This window comes from Grammomys surdaster, unplaced genomic scaffold (assembly GCF_004785775.1).
Source record: "Grammomys surdaster isolate TR1022 unplaced genomic scaffold, NIH_TR_1.0 170, whole genome shotgun sequence".
Taxonomy (NCBI): domain Eukaryota; kingdom Metazoa; phylum Chordata; class Mammalia; order Rodentia; family Muridae; genus Grammomys; species Grammomys surdaster.
In genome coordinates, this window is record NW_021604618.1 from 14,512,453 (window position 1) to 14,533,669 (window position 21,217).

The following is a 21,217-nucleotide window of genomic DNA, read 5'->3' on the forward strand; positions in this document are numbered from 1 at the left end:
ACACCTAACATAATAAAAATTCAATGTAGATAATACTCAGTTGCTTATTTCTCCATATGAATGAGATAGCATCTTTCATGGCTTGAGATGTATCAGATGTCTGAAGACACTTGCATTAACATCTCTTCCTTTACCTCAAATACTCTTGAGGGTTGACATAAGGCTTTTCAGTGTGTTAGAGGGCTGACTTAGTGCACACTACCAACTAAGAAATTTTTCATCATATTTTAATTGAGCTCAATGTTCACATACACTTACCAACCTACCTTTACCTGCAGTCTCATTTTCTCTGAACATTTTACTGCTTCTTAGCATCTGATGGGATCTGTGGAACTCCACATTCAAGGAAACATTCCCACTGTCAATATGAGTGAGCACTCTGCACATAGTGTGTACACCATGAATACTACACTGGGACATGATGGAGGGATTGGTAATTCTACATTGAATCCTAGATACTCCAGCTAGGCTACCACTTTCCTTTGTCCCCCAAAGACTGAAAACCCTTGAAAGAACATGATCTACTTTTATTCCTTACTGATTGATATTGAGGACAGAGCTCTGGGTGACCTGGTCTGAAAAACAGTTCTTGCTAAAATTCACAAGAAATAAGAACTGGGATTGATACTGGAAGTTGCTTAACGCTAAAAATCTGAAAATAACTATTTCACCTCACCTCTAGGCAAATTGGCCTTGAAATGACATTGCATGTTCAGGGACTCAGAAACCTTACCACATTATTCAGACAATCCAGGGGGAAAACTGGCTAATATAGCCTAAAATTTAAAAGAGAAATAATTTTCTCTGAATAAAAGACCACATTTATGGCTGTTAGGTGTTACAAAAGACAGACTCATCCTAATAATATTGAGAGAAAATGAAATAATGTATAAAGTACCTGAAGGGCACTCTGATGTTCAGCCTCTCTGCGTACTTGCACAGTGTGTCCCATGGAATGTGAATTTTAATAAACATGATGTCAGGGTTTGCAATTGCTGGCTGCAAAAGTATGGTAGAGGTACCATTAGAATCGGAACTGGTGGCAGTCTATCATTATTTTATTTCTAAGGATGAAAGAGTATCTCTGTGTACATGAATCATTCTCATTTATATAAAGGGAAATTATATTGTTGAAAAGTCTTCATTATACATATACATATATATATATATACATATATATATATGTACACACATACACACACACACACACACACACACACACATATATATATATTATATCCATAAACAAACTTTTTATATCTGAAGGTTTCCTTAAGTTGTTTCAGAGAAATGCCTCATTAGAGTCCATTCAAACTTGAGTTGAAGCCTGATGGACATCCACAAAAAGGAGTCTACTCATTCAAATGTGGCTTCTTGATAAAACAAACCCCAAATTTCCACACAAAACATAGTAATTCCCATAGAAAGAAACATGTGACCCATGAACAGACACGGTGCTTATCTCTGCCTGAATAAAGTAACATTAATGTTTTCCCTTCTCATGGTCAAATAAGCAACAAGCTTCTTTCTTCCCTCCCCTCTATGGATTCCCAAGTCCTGGGCAATGGAAAGGACACATTTGATGTCTTCTTAATGCCAGATCTTCAATAAAAATCTCTCCTTTTGTAAAAATGTGATGTCATGGTTCCTTACCAAGTGCAAGGGCTAACGAGTTCTTGCTCACTGTATAAGGACATTATCTACTAGTTAGCTATCTTATATTGAGCATTCTTATATTGATTTACAATTCAAAAATTAATAACATGAAAACTAAAGGTTTCACATTATTCTTTATAGACAGGTATTTGAGACCCCCCCACACTTTTCACTTAGAGAGTGTATACAATATTAAAAATCATCAAAAATTTTAATTAATTCATATATTCTTGTGGTACACTTTTGAAGTAACTGTCAAATCATCCAACTCTTTGCTGGGTCCGGTGACTGTATTGTGAGGAAAAGGGGCTTTTTAAATGATAAGATACCCTTAGTACAATTGACCATTACATTTGTAAGCTTAGGGCTAGCATTGTGCAAAGCATGGGAAAACCAACAAAACACCCTTTCATGCCAGCATAATTTCTGAAGCATGTTTTCTGCTTAAAATACATTTGTTTCTGTTTAAAGGTAAAATGTGTGAAAACTGTAACTGACCATGTGAGAGGCAGACTTAGGATCTTAAGTTTCTATAGATCTTCACATACAGTCCAGCATTAAACATATTACCTATGCTTGGAAAATGACTATAATTTTGTTATTTTTTGATAAGTTCATTCATTTATACCATTTCCACCTCTGCTCTCCTCATCCAACTCCTCTGCTGCTGCTCCTTCTCAAATTCATATCTTATTTCTTCTGTAATTATTGTCGTTACACACAAAAATGTTGATGAATCTATTAGTGTTGCAAATGGCATACACTTCATACACTTTTTTTGAAGCACCACTCATTCAAGCAACAACTTAAATATATTTATAATCCCTTTAGATATCTGGCATTTATCAAGATAAGAGAGGAGACTATGATGTTGATCTTACCAGACGCTTTATAATCACTGTCCAGAATTAAAGGAAAGGTTCCTATTTAGGCATGACAGAAACAATAAAAACATTTGCAACCAGAAGTCCCATAGATTAATGTGAGACCAGCTTAGCATATTACAGGTCTGCATTTGAACCTCAGCATCATGCAAAATAAATAAGTAAATAAAATTTTAAAATAGAAAACTTAAGCCCTCTACTAAAATGATTTTTCCACCCAAAACAAACGAAAAGGCACTTCTTTGTTCTATTATACTTTTGTGGCCTTATCTGTACAAAATTATTTTCAACTGTTAAAACTTCTAATTTTGAAATTAAGATGCATGCTATTGTAATTATATCAGGCAGTCTTTTGCTTACAGACTACAGCTTCCCTTCCTTTATTCCTGACAACCATTTAGAATTACATGGCTATGTAGCAAAAATATGCTATTTAGATCCTAGATGCTCAAGAATGAATTCTATCTGTACCATTTGCTATCTCTCTAATGTTTGAAAAATTAGTTGGCCCTGTGATTTTCCGAAATATTTTTTCCTGAGAAATGAAGGTTCTTTGTGTTTGAGTTGAAGGAGGGAATTTATAGACTGACTGTGTGAAATGCCTGCTCCTGACTAGGTCTGATGGTCAGGTGAGAGTATGCACTCAAATCAGTGTTTAAAACAAATGTGAGTAATAAAGCACCCCAGGACCTGTCTCTCTTTTTGCACCCCTTTAAGTAGCTAGTCCCTCTGTGTTGAAGCTTCTGCCTTAGTTTTGAACACCTTTGAGTCTAGGCTTTGTGGTAATACAAGCATAAAACAACACTAATTTATGGTTTGCAAAGAAACAAAGGAAAAATTCAAATCAAAACCAAACCAAACAGCCTGTGGTCTCTTATGCACAGTGACTTAAATAAAGATATAAAGTAAACAGCTGAATATTTTCTCTGATAATGTACACTGAATATAATCTAAGAAAATTATATTTGTATATACATTAGTTTGTAGGCGAGATCTACCTTTGTTCCCAGCTACCACTTAAAAGTTATCCCATTCATGAACAGTCGGCTTTACACCACTTTGATAGCATGTGCTTCTACTTCCTGCCTCTAAGTCTTCCTAGGTCAATTTCCTCTCTTTCCTATGGTATTTTTCCTCTCTATTATGTGACAAAATGAAAGACATATGTTCCTCCATGTCTTGTGGCTAACATATTTTGAATCTATGTTCTGCTTAATATACCAGAGCAAGTGTAAATGTCTCTTTTATTTCCTATGGTGAAGGAATGAGATTACCGCTGTACCCAAGCTTTTCAAACAGATGGATTGGGTGGAGCTCTGAACATTTCTAACTGTCCATAGGCCTAGGCCTCAAGCTTCTGGCCTCCATACACTCCAGTCTTCTGCAAATTTATACCTTGCAGGCTTCAGCCTTCAGTCTCCATCTGCTAACCTAGGCCTACACTACTCAGTTCAGCCTCTAAGACCTACTTCTGAGTAAACTAATCCTTTCTAGTTCTTTTTGAACTCTGGCTGGCTGGTTCAATTTAGCTTTCTGGCTCAAACTCCTCTCCAAGTGAGTGATTCAAATTGCCGTATCTCTGCTTCTGACTGATATGTTCTCTTTAGAAAAACGGCTTCTGAACGCCATGAACTGAACTGCAGTGACTTAGTGAACTGAAAGGAATTGCATGAACTCAACTCTACTTCTTTCCCTGAACTACTCTTAAGTAGCCTCTCTTTCCATTCTGTACTAGTAAAAGTAGGGTGTATCTAACTTCAGACTCATTCTATCAAATCTTTCTCTGATTTGTCTTCCCCTCCATTAGACAGCATTGTTTGGGATTAAAGATGTGTGCTAAAGACATGTCTGTATTCTAGAAGGATCACACAGACTTAGGTCTTTGGATATGATCCCTTGCCAGGGTAGCCATTTTGCTGGAGTAAAATTCCTCCACAAGCAGGTTAAAAAAAAAAAAAAAGACCCGGAAAGTCTGAAAAGCCTGACTATTCTGCAGTGGGGTACTATGTCAAGAACCAAAACAGTAACAGCTGTGAACAGCTTGCTTCTTACATATTCTTAATTCATTGCTGTCAAGCTCTTCATGTGAAATAATCTCATCACCTAAAATAAGAGGCTGCTTTGGAAGGAGGGAGTGTGCATTGCAGTGACTGTCATCACCGAGGAAAATGTCAGGCTAAGTGCACACAGCTAGAACCACCTCATTTCCATGCCTTCGCTTTAAATGCAGACACATTGAGAGATTGTTTTAATCAGTATGTACTGATTTTTTTTATAACTTCCCAACTTAATGTCTCTTTTGTTTTATCTCCAGTTGAAAACACAAAAGGTAACTGGTTTCCTCCTCTGCAGGTAGCAAGTGAGGCAGTGCTATTGATGACAAGGTGTTGCTGTCATGGAGAAAAATCACCTTTGCTTTAGAAGCACAAGCTGCCAATCTGGGTCTATTCTCACCTCTGCTGAGAGGAGGCTTTGCAGAGGAACAAAGCACCTGCAACCTTCACACTTCTCATTATTATTTCATTACTCCACCCAAAATTCCCAGGAGATAGAACATTTATTCCTGAGAGAAAAAGTGACTTAGAAGTTAGGTTTTCACAAAGTCATTTTGCAAAGATTGGATATAGAACACAGAAAAGAATATGTGGTCTCGCAAGACGTTTTCCATCACTACTGCAAGGTAAACTGCTCTTAGTAACTCGATTACAAGACACAAATCTCACAATGACAAATCACCTTCCTTTGCAGAAAGATGGCCCTCAGGTATGCACTATATCTTGATGATGCTTTCCTCTAGAAACTACCCACACTAACATGTAATTTGAGATCTTCTATCTGCAGAACTCTGTTCTTAGCTCTGCTGCATATTTATTTATAAAGCACAGACTGATTTCCTAACTTCCATATTTCAAGTAATGAATCCATGTCTTGCAATATTTTCATAAACCTGGTTTTCCTACCATCTAATAATAAGTCCTGAATATGTTTAACTCAATATTTACCAAATAAATTGCATACAAAACCCATAGCACTCATTAGCAAAAACATTAATAACTAATTAATGTTCTAAGTCTTCATAATATTGAAAATGATTTTTGTTGTTGTTTTTGATATTTTTAAGGGTGAGAACTGGTCACTGACCTGACATCCTCGAACACCGAGGACATGTAAGGGCTCCACCACTGTTCTGTATCACTAATCCTAACACACTGGAGGATTTGATATTTCAGAAAGCTATGAATATTTGCGTACTAATGCACCCCATGCATCTAAATTAGCATAGCATTTTATTTCAAAATATTCTTAAGTTATAATCTATCATGTAAGCCTCTTGCTTAGATGAAGAAAGAAGAGTGCTGATGTTCTTTTTATAGTAGTGTTGTGGGCAGAACTCTCAGAATCACTGTTCTTCATTATACTTGTCCATCATAATCCGTGGATATGTAAAGATATTATCCGGCACTCCACAACTAGATTATTATTGAACATGCCACATTTGATGTCTTTAAATAAGATGTCAGATTATTCTCCATGGGTTGAGTTCATAAAAGGGACTGATCCATTCCTGGCAAGACAGATTAGAGATAGCATAAGGATGCCGGTAAAATACCTCACTGGTTTGTTTGCAAACAGTAGATATATAGCAAAAAATGAGGATGCCCTTTAAGGGTAGGGATTTAACAAAGCAATGGGCACTTAGCACAGTCCTGAGAACTTCAGAGTAGTCCAAGGTCCAGGCACAAAGACATCCTGGAAACAGACTGGTTTATGCCGATTCATGTTCTGTAGAGAAACTGAGCACTCAACCACTTCAAATCAGATTTCTCGCCTACAAAATGGGTTTTATTTTGAAATGCCAAATTTGTGATAATTTGTTAAGTGGCATTAGAAGCCTAAAACAAGTAATTTTTAGAAGTTGTGGCTATCCTCAAATAATAATGGTTTGTGATATAATGCTAGAATGCTTGTTTTAGAAAACTATTTTTGTTTACTTATCATTTATTTGTCATAACAGGTTGATTTATACATGAAACTATAAATAATGACTCAAATCCTAATGAACTAAGTGTAAAGACTTTTGTTCCTATAAAAATTAGGGTCATGAGTCTATTTTTGAAAATACTGCAAGAAAGATAAATTTTTGTAAAATTCAGTTTAAAATGTTAGTTAAGGGGCTGACAAGATGGATTAGTGAGTAAAGGAGCTTGTAGCCAAGCCTGATGAAATGAGTTTGATCACTGAGCTCACAAAGTAAAAGGAGAGAACCTACTTCTACAAGTTTCCTTTGAACTCTAAATGTTCTGAGGCACATCTGTGGTGCACATGCACAGAGATAATTGAACACACATATAATCAATCAATAAATAAATAAATAAATGCAATACAAACATATAATTTAGGAATTTTGAGTTTCCTAAATATTTTATTTTACTCTTTCCTAAAGATATTTTTCTTTTATTTTTGAGATTTTAATATAATCACATCATTTCCCCCTTTCCTTTCTCCTTACAAACACTCTCATACACCCCCTCTTTGCTCTCTTTCAAATCCATGACTTTTTCACTAATTGTTATTACATGCATCTATGTATATATGCTAACTCGGTGTAATGCTACTGACATGCATGTTTGCATTGTGTGCATTATGTTGTCAGGAATGACTATTTGGTGTTAGATGACCCAAATACATTTTAAATGATTTCTGTTCTTCTCTGACCATTTTCCCTCCAGTGCCTCTTTTTTTTCTTTTTTGTTTGTTTCCTTTCTTGGACTTCTACCCTTGAATTTTCTTTCTCTGTGATCCCCCCCTCCTTTCTCTTGAATCTTATTCTTAGGAATTCAAGCACCTTATCTAAAGTAATAAGTGAAAGTCTAATAGAATAAAAGAGAATCTACCGAGGTCGATTTTCCTCCCTGCCAGATTTCCTACCTCTCATAGACAAGGAGGTGAATGATATGTGCTCATCGTCCATGATCTTCTGTCACTACTCTACCTCATCATCTTCTCCTTGCTAGGACAGAGTATGCATCTGTCTTAGAAAAGTCAGCCTTACTGCTTTCCCTAAACGTCTCCAAATCCTTCAATGATCAGATCTCTTTCCGGTCTTGGACTTCCCCTCAGTATGTTTTCTCTGACACTCCTTAGTTTACCCATGATGATTTCACATGCTTGTGTTCTTCTCCTACCATTTTTTTTTTGGATTATCTCCTTTAAAACATATTCCCATTATACATACTGCCTTTTTTCCAGTATATGTTTCATGTTGTCATTGAAACATATTTGATACCATCATTAAAATGTTTCATATTATTTTAAAGCCTAATGAGAGAACTTATTTTCAAGTCATAATCTTCATTTGTTACACAGACTTCAATCATGTACACTTGTATTTCTCAGTATTATGATTATTAACTTTCCCTATTTTATACTTCCTTCATAATATTAGTCATTTTCCATACAATTATCAGTTCTGTTGTTGCTTCTTTCTGTGGGTAGATTTCTTCTGTTTCTCTAAGATGGACTCTGAGACCATTAATCTTGGTTGTAAATTTGATGAGATCTAGAATGAGGTAATGTCAGAGACCAGGACCCCTAACAGGGACCCCTGCCAGCCTTCCCCCTCGCCTGGAAACCGAAGCCTTGTCACCCACCTACATCCTGTTCAGTTGAATACCTTGACTATGCCTCATCCTGCTGAAAGCTGATGCACAAAGAGATAGCTACTTCTGAGAAAAGCCCCTAACCACAAAATGTTCTAGGGCACAGGCCAAGAAGAAGCTGTACCTTTCCATGACCCCACCTGCCTTCCCCCTCCCCTAACCCGAGCTTGTTATAAAAAGCTTGCCTTTTTTAAAATACACGGCTCTTGACAAGCAACCGTTTGCTTCGGTCCTTCCTTTCTCTCGCCCGTTTCTCTTCCAGGTTTTGGTTCCCCTCGCCCCCACGAATAACCGAGACCCGCAGGCCGGGACAAGGTAAGACAGTCACCTATGAGTGGTCTGTTAGAGTATATCCCGGAAACATAGCAGAGGGGCCATCTTGCAGTGTGGGAAGCACCTTCTGGTGATTGTGCAGATATGGAAAGGTCTAAGGAAGATTAGTGCTGCATCCAGCTGCTGTAGGCCCTTACAAGTGAGTCCACTCTGAGATGTTGCTGCTGTAGTCATTCAATGATAGGAGAACCCTTTGGCTTTCCAATATGGACTAAGCATCAGTGGCTCCCCAGGTATCTATCTTCTAGCCTGCATAGTCAGGTTATGGCAGCTGAGGTGCTTGTAATATTGACTGTGCAGCTTCCCCATTTGCAAATATCCACCACTGGACTATCTGCTGTTTAAGCTAATCTAATAAACACAATTATTCCAATTCTGTTTTTTCTAGAGAAACTAACTAATAGATTCTTTTCCAGTCAAGTCATTTTCTTTCAAGGTGTACAGAGTCACCAGTCGCATTTCTTATATGACATTGCCTTGTTTGAATTATTACGTGGGTCTGAACACGTCACAATGAAATCCATTATTTGTCATTAATATCAACTAACACAATATAAGTTCTCTCTATATATTCAATCTTCTTTTTCTTTTCTTTCTCCCTCTCTTCCTTCACCCAACATCTCTCTCCTCTCTTTGATATAAAACTAGTGATATTCAGATCAAGATCAAAATTAATTAAGAATCTTTAGAGAGAAAAATATAAAGCATCCACCTCAGATTTAAAATTTTAATATGAAATCTGGAGGGATGGGTCTCCCCTTATCTTTTCCATCATCATCAACAACAAAATATCTATTTTAACATGGGAACACTGGAGAGGAAAGAGGAAATAAGACTAGTGTTATAATAGCTACAATGTACAGAGGTATCAGGTCCTCTGGGAAGTTAGTCTGAATTCATCTACTGACACAGCTTTCCTAGCTCTTTACTGTGTGAACTAAATCCTAAGAAATTGAAGGTGAGTAGGGAAACCTATAACTACTCAATCTAGAACGGAACACCTCCTGTCCAGGAGCAACAGGAATTAGAGGACTCTGTCATGCTGTGTGCCAATCTAAACAACAACAACAACAACAACAACAAAAGAGAGACCACAAAAATTAAGAGGCATCCTTTAAGAGTAGAACATTACTGTTTTGAGATATAGAGTGAAATATTTTCCTTTATAGAAGTTTAGAGGGACAAGGAAGAAGTCTCAACTGAAAAAAACCCTGTCGAGTAGAAAGAAGCTGTGGTCATGTCTATTATGGTATCCTCTGTGTATGACTACTTTCTGTAGAGATTGTAAGCTCAGTACACATAATAGTTGGGTCTACTTTAAAAGGCAAGTTCCCTCGACTTGCTGAGTGCTTGTACAATTATTTAGAAATTGAATAAATAATTGAAGGCATGTGAGCATGATGACTTAACCATTTGTCAGAAGTACTCAATGGACTCTCTGTATGAACTGCTAGGAAGTATTCATTCTAACCTGAGTAAAGTATATATCACAAGGAAATTGGATGATAAAAATTTCCTATTATATGCATTTTTCAATGAATGATTTCTGTATGATTAGTAAGTGGGGATAGCAATATTCCGAGTTAATGGTCTCAGGAAGAATAGGAAAAAAAAAAGATAAAAATTGAAATCAAGAGTTTCACTTTTCCTGCTCTGTGTCATTTGGCAAAGCACAAATACGTTTTTCTCATTGTGAACTCTTTGCCTTTCTGCTGTTTTGTAGGTATTAAAAGAATTTTAATAAGTACAAATAAGTTTAGTCATTTAGGGGCTTACTGAGTACTCCCTAACATGTGTTACTCTGGTCTCCAAGAACACCTGCGCTCATGTGTACATACTCAACCACCACACACTAATAATTAAAAATTGAGAAAATTGATGTTTACAAAACAAATTAAATCAAAGAATTTTCAACTAAAGTCAGCAAGGTGGCAATTTTAGCATCACAGGACTATGAAAAGTGTGTTATACTTATTTTCTATCTTTTTCTTTTCTTTTTTTCCAGAAAGAAAAGTAAAGGGAAAAAATTGTTCGTTGAAAAGCTTCTTATAAAATCACAAAAGAAAGGAGGGTGAAGGCCAATATTTATACTTCTAGCAATCTATCTTCCATTTCAGCAGTTTTGCAAACACTTTTCCAATATTTAAGCTTTCCTAATGCATAGTTTCCTACTTTGAATGGGCATAATCATTATGTATTCAGCTTTCAAAACTTCAAAATTAGCCACACCCTTTGAAAAATATTTAAAATGTATAGAAATACATCAAGGAAGAAGTAAATAGATACTTAAGTGGGACAGTACATATATATTTATTTTACGCTTGGGAAAATGAGCATATTTTATAAAGCTCCATGACATAGACTATATATTTTAAAACATGACTGACAATATATTTTTTCCAGAATATTAGATCACAAAACTGATAATAGAAAAGCATTTACCTCTTTTTCCAACATCAAGCCTTCTGCTCTCAGGTTCTTTTCAAATGTGTTTCTTTTATCATATTGTATATTTGTTTTTCGATAAACGAGGATGTAATCAATTCGCTTTTTGCCATCTTTGAATAAGAGTCCACTGGATGCTATGTAATTCATGTCATTCTGTGGGAAAATAGACATTGGTTATTATGTAAGTTAGATAATCATGCATGCTGGTTATAGGCTGTGATAAACCAAACCAGAAAGATCTGTGTTTCATACTCCTACTGAGATGTATGGAAGATAGTTCAAGCTAGTCTGCAATCTATGATAGGATACAGGCTAGCGAGTTTGTAATTTGATGGCTCATCTCTGAGTTGGTCTATGTATTATCCAATAAGGCTCTGTAGCAAAAAACAGCAATTATGTCTTTTATATTGACTAAACCATGTCAACATGTAATTGTTTTCATGTTATCATGCTCATTCACAACTTACATTTCAAAGATAAAGACACTATGACTGAAAGAAATGAAACCAACATAATACCATGTATTGTTTAAAACTCACACAAATCACTTCTTTTCTAAACCTTTGTTCAATAATGCTGAGACCAAACAATAATTCCTGAACTGCAAGCCTAGGAAAATGTTTGCTCTTAGGCTATGACTGCAAAGTGATGGAAATAGCTCTCATTAAATCTCAAAGCTAGCTAATCAAGACTGGCTGAAGATGCTGAGGAGGCGGCTCAATGTACAAAAATGCTTGCTGAGCATCCCTCAGGAACTGAGTGTGGATCTTCAGAACTCATGTACAATACAGGCACAAAAATGCATTCCTCAGTGACCCCAGCATGCCTCAATGTGGAAATGGAAGGAAGAGACTGAAGAGTTTTCTAATTTTCTGGCAAATGCAGCAGCAAAGACAAAAAAAGTCTTTTTCAAACAAGATGGAACCATCAGGACTGAGGTTTGTCCTTTAACTTGTTCACTGTAGCACTCATGTGCACTCCTTATACCTACTCACAGCAGTTCGAAGGATCTCATGTTGCTGTTGTTATTATCTGAAGCTATTTTTATAAACTGGCGGATTTTCAGCTAGCTATCTTCCTTCCAGGATTCATCTTAAAATATCTTAACCAGCTGCCCTGAGCAGATTGCTGTCCCCACCTCCACCACCACCCCAAGGAGGCTCCATTGTCCTGCTGCCCTGAGTTACATGCTGCACCACCCCCTCCATTGTCTGTTCACCACTCCACCAGCCTTCACCAGACTTGTTGCACCAGTAACATCCAAATTACATCGCTTTGCACCACAATCCCTTGCCAGCCAAGTCCTCATGTCTAAGGGCAGCATGCTCAGCTGCCCTCAGACATGCAATGACCCCTGAATATCATTGTCTAGTTCAAGGCTGCCTGTCTAAGGCCTGCTACACCAGAAACATGCAAGTTAGTCCTGCCTTCTTGAGACATGCTACAACAGGAACATCCAGGATCAACCAGATGGCTAAAGGCCAACATATAAACATAATTAATAAAAGCCAGGGCAATTAGGCACCTCCCTATGTTGTAGTAATTAATTAAAATCAACCTCTGGTCAAGCCAACTATCTAAGCTGTGGTGGCTCTGTGTAGCTTAGCCGCCATGTTTCTCGGCCAGAGGCCACAAGGGCAGCAGCTAGAATCGGCCAGCCAGAAACACCAGCCCTGCCACTCACGAGACACCAGAGTGGGAGATGGCTCTGCCAATCTTCCATGCTGTCTCCACAAGGCTGGGCATTGCCCAGACCATTTAGCCATCCATTTGGACCCAGTAACTGAATGAGACTCTAATTCTTATAGATTAATCAAAGGTTTTATATGTTTGGTAATGATTAATAACAAGATGCCCACATAATCAGAAGTGTAACCCAATACCCAACCTAGACATACCAACGACCTTTGGCTACTACAGACACGTGAACATGCGCCTCCATTGCTCCTATATCTCTCTCTCTTTCTCCTCTTCCTTTTCCTCCTCTCCTCCTTACTCCTCTTCTTCCTCAACTAACTCCTCCCACATTAGCTCCTCCCACAATCCTACTACAGCAAGCCCTGGATATCCTAACACAACCAACGCACAAGGAAACGACCTTAAATCTAATCATATAAAGATCTGCTGTAAACAAAACAAACAAACAAACAAAACATATCTCAGCACCAAAGGTAGACATTACCTCAGAGCAAAGGGTTGGAAAGAAGTTTTCTAAGAAAATGAACCTAGGTGTCAAGCTGGAGTAGCTATTGTAATATGTAATGAAATAGACTTTCAACCAAAATTAATAAAAAGCCATTTGGAAGAACACTTATATTCATCAAAGGAAAAATTCATCAAGATGATGACTCAATTCTGAAAATCTATGCACCAAATACAAGGCACTTTTATTTGTAAAAGAAACATTACTAAAGCTTAAATTGCACATCAAACCCCACACATTAATAGTGGGAGATTTCAAAACCACACTCTTATCAATAGAAAGGTCATCAAGACAGATACTGAACAGAGAAATAGTGAAACTAATAGAGGTTATGAATCAAATGGACCTAACAGATACCTACAGAATATTTCACCATAATACAAATATATATATATATATATCTTTTCAGGAACACATGGGACCTCCTCCAAAGTTGACCATAAAGTCAATGGCCACAAAACAAGCCTCAACAAATACAAGAAACTTGAATCAACTTCATGTATCTTATCAGACTACCAAGGATAAAGCTGGAGGTCAACAACAATAAAAACAACAGAAAATTTACAAAGTCATAGAAACTGAATCTCTACACAATGGTCACTGAGTCAGGAAGAAAAAAATGAAAGAAATTAAAGGCTTTTTATAATTCAATGAAAATAAATGCACAACATACCCGAACTTATGGGACACAATGAAAGCAATGTAAAAACGAAAGTTCATAACCCTAAGTACCTACAAAAAGAAACTGGAGAGATCTTATACTAGTAGCTTAACAGCACACTTGAATGTTCTAGAACAACAACAACAACAACAACAACAAAAGCAAACACACTCCAAGAGGGGTAGATGGCAGGAAATATCAAACTCAGGGCTCAAATTAGAAACAAAGAGAACAATACAAAGAATTAACAAAACCAACAACTAGTTCTTTGAGAAAATCAACAAGATAGACAAACCCTTAGCCAAACTAACTAAAAGGCAGAGAAACAGTATCCAAACTAACAAACTCGGAAATCAAAAGACATAATAAACAGACACTGAGGAAATCCAAAGAATCATCAGGTTCTACTTCAAAAAACCTGTATTCCACAAAACTGGAAAATCTGAATGAAATGGATGATTTTCTAGATATATACCACTTCCGAAAAATGAAATCAAAATAAACTGTTTTCGATAGTCCTATAACATATATAAGTATATATTATGATATCCCCTACATAAGTAGAAGCAGTTATTATAAGTCTCCAACCAAAAAATCCCAGGGCCAAATGGTTTTAGCAAGAAATTCTACCAGACCTTCAAAGAAGAGCTAATACCAACACTCCTCAAACTATTCCACAAAATAGAAGCAAAGGAACATGGCCAAACTCGTTCTATGAGGCCACAGTCACCATGATGCCTAAACCACACAAAGACTCAAAAAAAGACAATTTCAGACAAATCTTCTTTATGACATTGACACAAAATAGTCAATAGAGTATTCGAAAATGGAAACCAAGAACACATCAAAATCATCATTAGCAATGATCAAGTAGGTTTCATTCCAGTAATGCAGGGGTGGTTCAATATATGAAGATACACCAGTGCAATCTATCATATAAGCAAATTTAAAGAAGTAATCCATATGCTCATCTCATTAGACACTGAAAAAGTCTTTGATAAAAATTTAACATCCCTTCATGTTAAAAGTCTTGGAGAGATCAGAGACACAAGCACATAAACAAACACAACAAATGTTTTTACAGCAAGACAATAGTCAGCATCACATTAAACGGAGAGAAACTTAAATCAATTTCACTAAAATAAGGGACAAGGTAAGTCTTTCCATAGTAGGTGAAGCTTTGACAGTCTTGTGGAAGAGTGGCAGGAAGCATGAGGGAGCTAGAGAAGTCAAGGACACCACAAGAAAACCTACAGAGTAAATTAACCTGGGCCCATGGAGGACCACAGAGACTGAACTAGCAACTAAAGAGCAGGAAGGGGCTGGACCTAGGCCCACTACATAGATGTAGCAGATGTGCAGCTCATTCTTCATGTGGATCCCTTAACAATTATAGTAGAGGTAGAGTGAAGGGGCTGTCTCTGACTCTGTTGCCTGCCTTTGGATCCCTTTCCCAAAGCTGAGGTGCGTTGTCTGGACTCAGTGGGAGAGGATGCCCTTAGTTATGCTTCAGCTCGAGGTACCAGGATGGGTTGATACCTGTGAGGGACCACTCATTCTCTAAGGAAAAGGGAATGGGTGAATGAGGGAATGGAGAAGAGGAAGAAGATGTGAGGGTAGGATTGGTAGGAGTAGGGATGCAATTAAGGTGTAAAGTGAATTAATAATTTAATGAAGAAAAACATATCTTATCTAATGTTCTGTAATGCTCTGACAACAACTTTACAGCATTACCTTCTTAAAATACTATGAAGACCATATAGGTTGTGCCACGATCTTTTTCATTATATTTTTATCATTTAAAATAATTTCTTAAATTTAAATATGTTTTGATTATATTCTTCCCCTCCCCTAAATTATTCCAGGCCCTCTGTACATCCCTACTCACCCAACTTGAAGTTCTTTCTCAAAAAACAAACAAACCCGATACAAGAACCCCCAGTAGTCCCCCCTCCAAAGTACCCAAAAACAAAATGCTCCTACAAACTGTAATCAAATAAAAGGACACAAAAAGCCATGATGTCCAATTATATGTTGACCAGCCAATCCTGAACCTGAGGCCTGTCTTGAGTAATTAATGCCCCGAATGTCAACCAGGAAAAACTAATTTCTCTCCCAGAAGTTATAAGTGGCAGTTCAATTGTTAACCTTCACATTGACAGGTAATTATTCATTCTTTCTTTCATTCATCTATTGATTTCATTCATTCAATTTTGTAAAAACAAATATCAAAATAAAATGTCATAAGGTGAAACAAATCTGTTCAACATTGGGCAAGACATAAATTGCTTCAACAGAATTAGATTTACCATTAAAGACATCTTCCTGATGACTTATTAAGGGTATTGTACCATTCTAGTGCCCAAGATCACACAGAAGAGCAAGGCCTGGATCTAGGTCCACATTCTCAGCTAATATTCAGCTGTCCCCCGTTCTCTATTTCCTACTCATTCCTACCCAAGTATTTGTATGACTGCGTTAGCTTGCTATTCCATTTTAACTAGATAGGTGTTCTCGAGATTCAAACAAACTACATAACATCTGGGAGCTAGCATAATTTTTGAAAAATGCATATCTGATTATTATACATGTACAGCTTCAGAAATCCAAGGACTGAGGAAAGTGGTGTTCATGGAACTAAAATGCAAGATGTCATTCAGATAAAGGAAGCAAAAGAAAGTGAATGAGAATGTCACCCCCAAATAGGTTCTCTTTTTCAGGAGTCCTGGTATATACTTCTACTAGAGACTCCAAGTTCCAGAAAAAGAATGTGTGGTACATAGACATTTTTAATGAATAGAAAGTTAACAGGATTTCTAGAAATGTTTTATGAAGTAGTTTAACAAGACTACAATGGTTGGTTTCAATATCAATTTGCAACAAATAAGAATCAGCTGTGTTGGGACACTCAACTAAAGAGTTGTTATGATTCCTTAACTGATGTTGGGGAGGGAGAAACCTTTTTGTAACAGTCCAGTTTAAAAAAAAAAAAGCCATGGCAGAAGGGAAATCATTTGTTTGCTGCTTTCTTAGCCTTCCCCTTGCTTTGGCTGCTAACTCCTTTGCTGACATTAGAGTTAGTGTTTTGGAGTCTCCTCCATTGCCAGTTGAAAATCAGTAGTTCTGCTGCACTCTCCAGGTTTTCTGCACCCGAATGTTGCTACTGAAGCACCAAGGCTTGTCACCAGAGCAATTCCCAGGTTGTCAGCTTCACAGGTCTGACACAGATGTAGTAACTATTATGATTTAATAGATTTTGTAATGTGTGTGTGTGTGTGTGTGTGTGTGTGTGTGTGTGTGTATGCCTGTGTGTTTGTGTTTATGTTTATATATTCATTCAATCTTTTCTGTTTCTCTAGAAAACCCTATCTGATATTAAAAACTAGGACACCTACACTAGCAGATAAAACAAAGCCTTACATAATAGTGACAATAATAGCTATAATTCATTTACTTTGGAACCAAACATTTTACTAAGTGGTTTAAAGGTTATTTAATTTAATACCACACAGCCTTTTAGGTGCATCTTGATATGAAAACCCAGAAGTTTAGCTGATCTGCAGATGTTCTAAAATGCAAACAGTTAAGCCAGTAGGACCACCTACTTAAGCATCTTATCTTGTGGTCCTAAAAACTATGTTAAACAGAATCTCTTCCTCCTTTCTCATCACTTGAACTATTTTTCACTCAGTATGTAACTTTGGTATCCTTTTGATTAAATTGTTGTAACAGCCTGACTTATCTACTTTGCTACTCTCTATTGCAATCTTAGTATGAAGAGTGAGGTACTGAGTGATCTCAGCAATTTGGATGAGGTCAGATGACTCCTTTTTTTTTCAGGTCCTCCATAGATTATCTATGGTGATTCCACTTTCTGTAATATTCTTTTTCTTAGCACTTGATAACTTCTATTATTGTACCGAATTATCTATATTGTTACTGATAGTGTTATATTTGTAGAATTAGAATTTTTACGAAAGTAAGTGGTCTAGTTTGCTCTTTTCTTGCTGTGATAAGAGAGTGACTAAAAGTAACTTTCTGGAGAAAGGTTTTATTTGGTTTACAGGATACAGCTGTGACAGAAACTCTGGGTAGCAGGTTAAAGTAGAGTCCATGAAGACACACGGCTGACCACTCCCTCCCCCTTCCTCTTCTCCACTACTTTACTTACCCAACCCCAAACTGCCTGCCCAGATGTGTCAGTACCCACAGTGGGTGAGGTCTTCCTCCATCAATTAGCAATTAAAAACCTATCCCATAGGCGTACCCATAGGCCAATCTGCTGAAGAAAATTCCTCATGGTGAGTTTCTTGACTCTCTTTTTTGCTATTTTGCTCAATGAGTAGTCCAAATATATAGCTTTTATCTAAACACATAGTAAAAGTCAATAAACATTTGTAGAAAGAAGAAAACATAAAGGGAAGAAAGTAGGAAGTTATTAAAGAAGTGAGATCAAGATCCATACATAGCTAGGTAGGGCTAATTTAAAAGACTATAGGGCAAGAAAAATAGTTTGTTCATTTATCGTCTTCTTCGCTCTAATATTTATAGAAGATCAATGATATGAATCCACATTGAACATTCACACCAGCAGTACAATAGTTCAGCGTTAACAGCGTGCCTGATATTTTACACCCAAGACCCAGCAGGCTCTGTATTTTTTCCCTTAATTAATTTACTTACTTTACATCCCAAGCACAGCCTCCCATCCTCCTAGTCCCATCCTCACACATCCTTCATCCCATTACCACCCTGCTTCTCCTCTGAGAAGGAAAGTGCTCCCCCCCTCACCGGAGCCCCATGTGTACCGACCTGCCCTGGCACATCAAGTCGTACATCCTCTCCCACTAAGACCAGACAAGGCACCTCAGCTAGGGGAAAGGTCCAAAGGTAGGCAACAGAGTCAGAGCCAACCCCTGCTCCAATTGTTAGGGGAGCTCCATGGAGACCATGCTGCACATCTGCTATGTTTGTGTAGGGGCCTAAGTCCAGCTCCCGCATATTCTTTAGTTAGTGATTCAGTTTCTGTGAGCCCACATGGGCCCAGGTTAGTTGACTCTGTAGGTCTTCTTGTAATGTCCTTGACTACTCCAGCTCCCCTAAAGCTTGCTCCCCCTTTTTTTCACAGGACTCCCTGAGCTCTGCCTAATGTTTGGCTGGAAGTCTCTGCATCTGTTTCCATCAGCTGCTGGGTAAAACCTCTCAAAAGACAATTATGCTAGGCTCCTGTCTGCAAGCCTCAAAGAGTATCATTAATAGTATCAGAGATTGGCCCTCTCCCATGGGATATGTGTCAAGTTGGACCAGTTATTGGTGGGCCATCTCCTCAATCTCTCCTCCATTTTCATCCCTGTGTAAACAGAACAAAATTTAGGGTATTTTTTTCTTACTATACAGGCCTCTTCAGCTCAGTTAAAAACAACAACAACAAACCAGCAGTTCAGCCTTGTAATAAGAGCAGTATATTAGGTGAAGTAAAAGTCATTCACTAAGCCCTATAAATGAGATTGTCACCTTAACTCATACAAAACAGTTCATTTTCCAAAAGGACTTAATATTGTTTTGATAACAGCATGGAATGAAAGTGGAACTTTGGTTGTTACAGATATCTATTTTTCTATTTTTCACCAAGTGGGTGTTAAACTTATTTAAAGAAACACTTGCCAGGCAGTGGTGGCGCACACCTTTAATCCCAGCACTTGGGAGGCAGAGGCAGGTGGATTTCTGAGTTCGAGGCCAGCCTGGTCTATAGAGTGAGTTCCAGGACAGAAAGGGCTACACAGAGAAACCCTGTCTTGGAAAATCAAACAAAAAAGAGAAGAAGAAGAAAAAAAAGAAACACTTGCCTATTTCAAAAACTGGTCTCTTATTGACAGTAAGAAACTATCAGTAGTATAACTGTATGCCAGTTCTGTTTAAGTAAGAAACCATCAGTAGTATACCTGTATGCCAGTTCTAACACAGCCAGAAATTGCATTAACCAGTACTATACTTCATTATCCAATCATTCTGTCAAATCTAAATTACAAATAATGAATTTTTCCAGTTTTCTTACATGACAAAAATAAAACAGGGCAATATTTGGAAATCTTTTCTAAACTATCTGAATGCTATGTAGTTAGAAGATTAAGAGGATTGCTTTGTTTGAAATATGACAATCATCAGCTGAGGAGTTAATTATCTGAGACAAATCTTTTGCTTAAATGAAGAATAAACAGAAAGCTTATCATATATATATTATATATAGATACAAAAAGTAAAACTTGAAGTACTTTTTAATAAAAAAAAACGCTTGACAATAAAATTCAATCTCATCTCTGGAAGGATTTAGTGAAATACTTTCCAACCTGTGTGGGATATGTCCAATTTATATAAAAGATCTTGTATTTATTGTTTCTAGGACATAGATTAAAAATTGGCTATTCACAGAAAATCTGAGTTGCAGATAATTTATCAGGTGCCTGTTTGTGGGGGTTAGTTTTGTCAGCTTGACACAATGTAGAGTTACCCGGTTGCTGTGAGAACTTCAAGTGAAGAATTGTTTCCAACAGATTGGCCTGTGGCCATGTCTATGGAGAAATGACTGGTGAGTGGTGTGAAAGTGCCCAGCGCAGTATGAGCAGCACCTTTCCTAGGCAGGTAGACCTGTGCTATGTAAGAATGCTAGCTGCGCATGAGCCCGGGGAGCAACCATTATGCAGCACTTTTCTTGGCTTGTGCTTCAATTCCTGCTCGAGTTTCTGCACAACCTTCTCTTAATGTTGAATTACAGCCCAGAAGTAAGTGTAAGCCAAAAGAAAAAAAAGAAAAACAGAAAAAAAATTTCTCCCTACAAAGATTTTGGTCATGGCGTTTATTATAGTGTTAGAAAGGTTACTAGAAAACTGATAATCTCCCAATCATTTTGAACCCAATCATTCATGTATTTGAAAGACCCAGATCTCAGAAACTTTTAGAAAATCTGATTTTAAATAATATATCAGGAATTTGTGACTTATGACTCATGCTAAGAAGAAAACCTTTATAAAAATTTTAGCCCATTTACAAAGTAGTAGTGGAGGTTTGTCTATTAAGGATATTTTAAAAATAAAATTAGGACATGAATTATTTTAATTTATTTATATTGGTGGGTATGTTAGTTATTTGAATCTAAGAACCACTTATTGAACACTAACTATGTGCTATGAGTCATGCTAATTCCCAAGTCTAAGAAGATGCTGCATATTTCCAGTGATTTTTACATGTAGCCAGCCCCTGAACCTGCTCACCACCTCCACCACGTGCATTTAGCTGTTAGGCAGAACTAAAAACTATCACCTTCACAAATCAGGTCTTGTGCATCATGAATTCTGCACTCTTCTCCCTCCCCTCA

General features: G+C 37.2%; 1 protein-coding gene across 1 annotated transcript in view; it reads right to left on the reverse strand.

The window, feature by feature from the left end:
* Ano3 (anoctamin 3) overlaps positions 1-21,217 on the reverse strand; it is a 258,830-nt gene that overhangs the window by 104,514 nt on the left and 133,099 nt on the right. Inside the window, exons 5-6 of the mRNA XM_028766961.1 lie at positions 10,976-11,134; positions 899-999 (exon numbers count right to left, since the gene is read on the reverse strand). Coding sequence (XP_028622794.1) covers positions 899-999; positions 10,976-11,134 — 260 coding nt within the window. The remainder of the gene's footprint in view (positions 1-898; positions 1,000-10,975; positions 11,135-21,217) is intronic.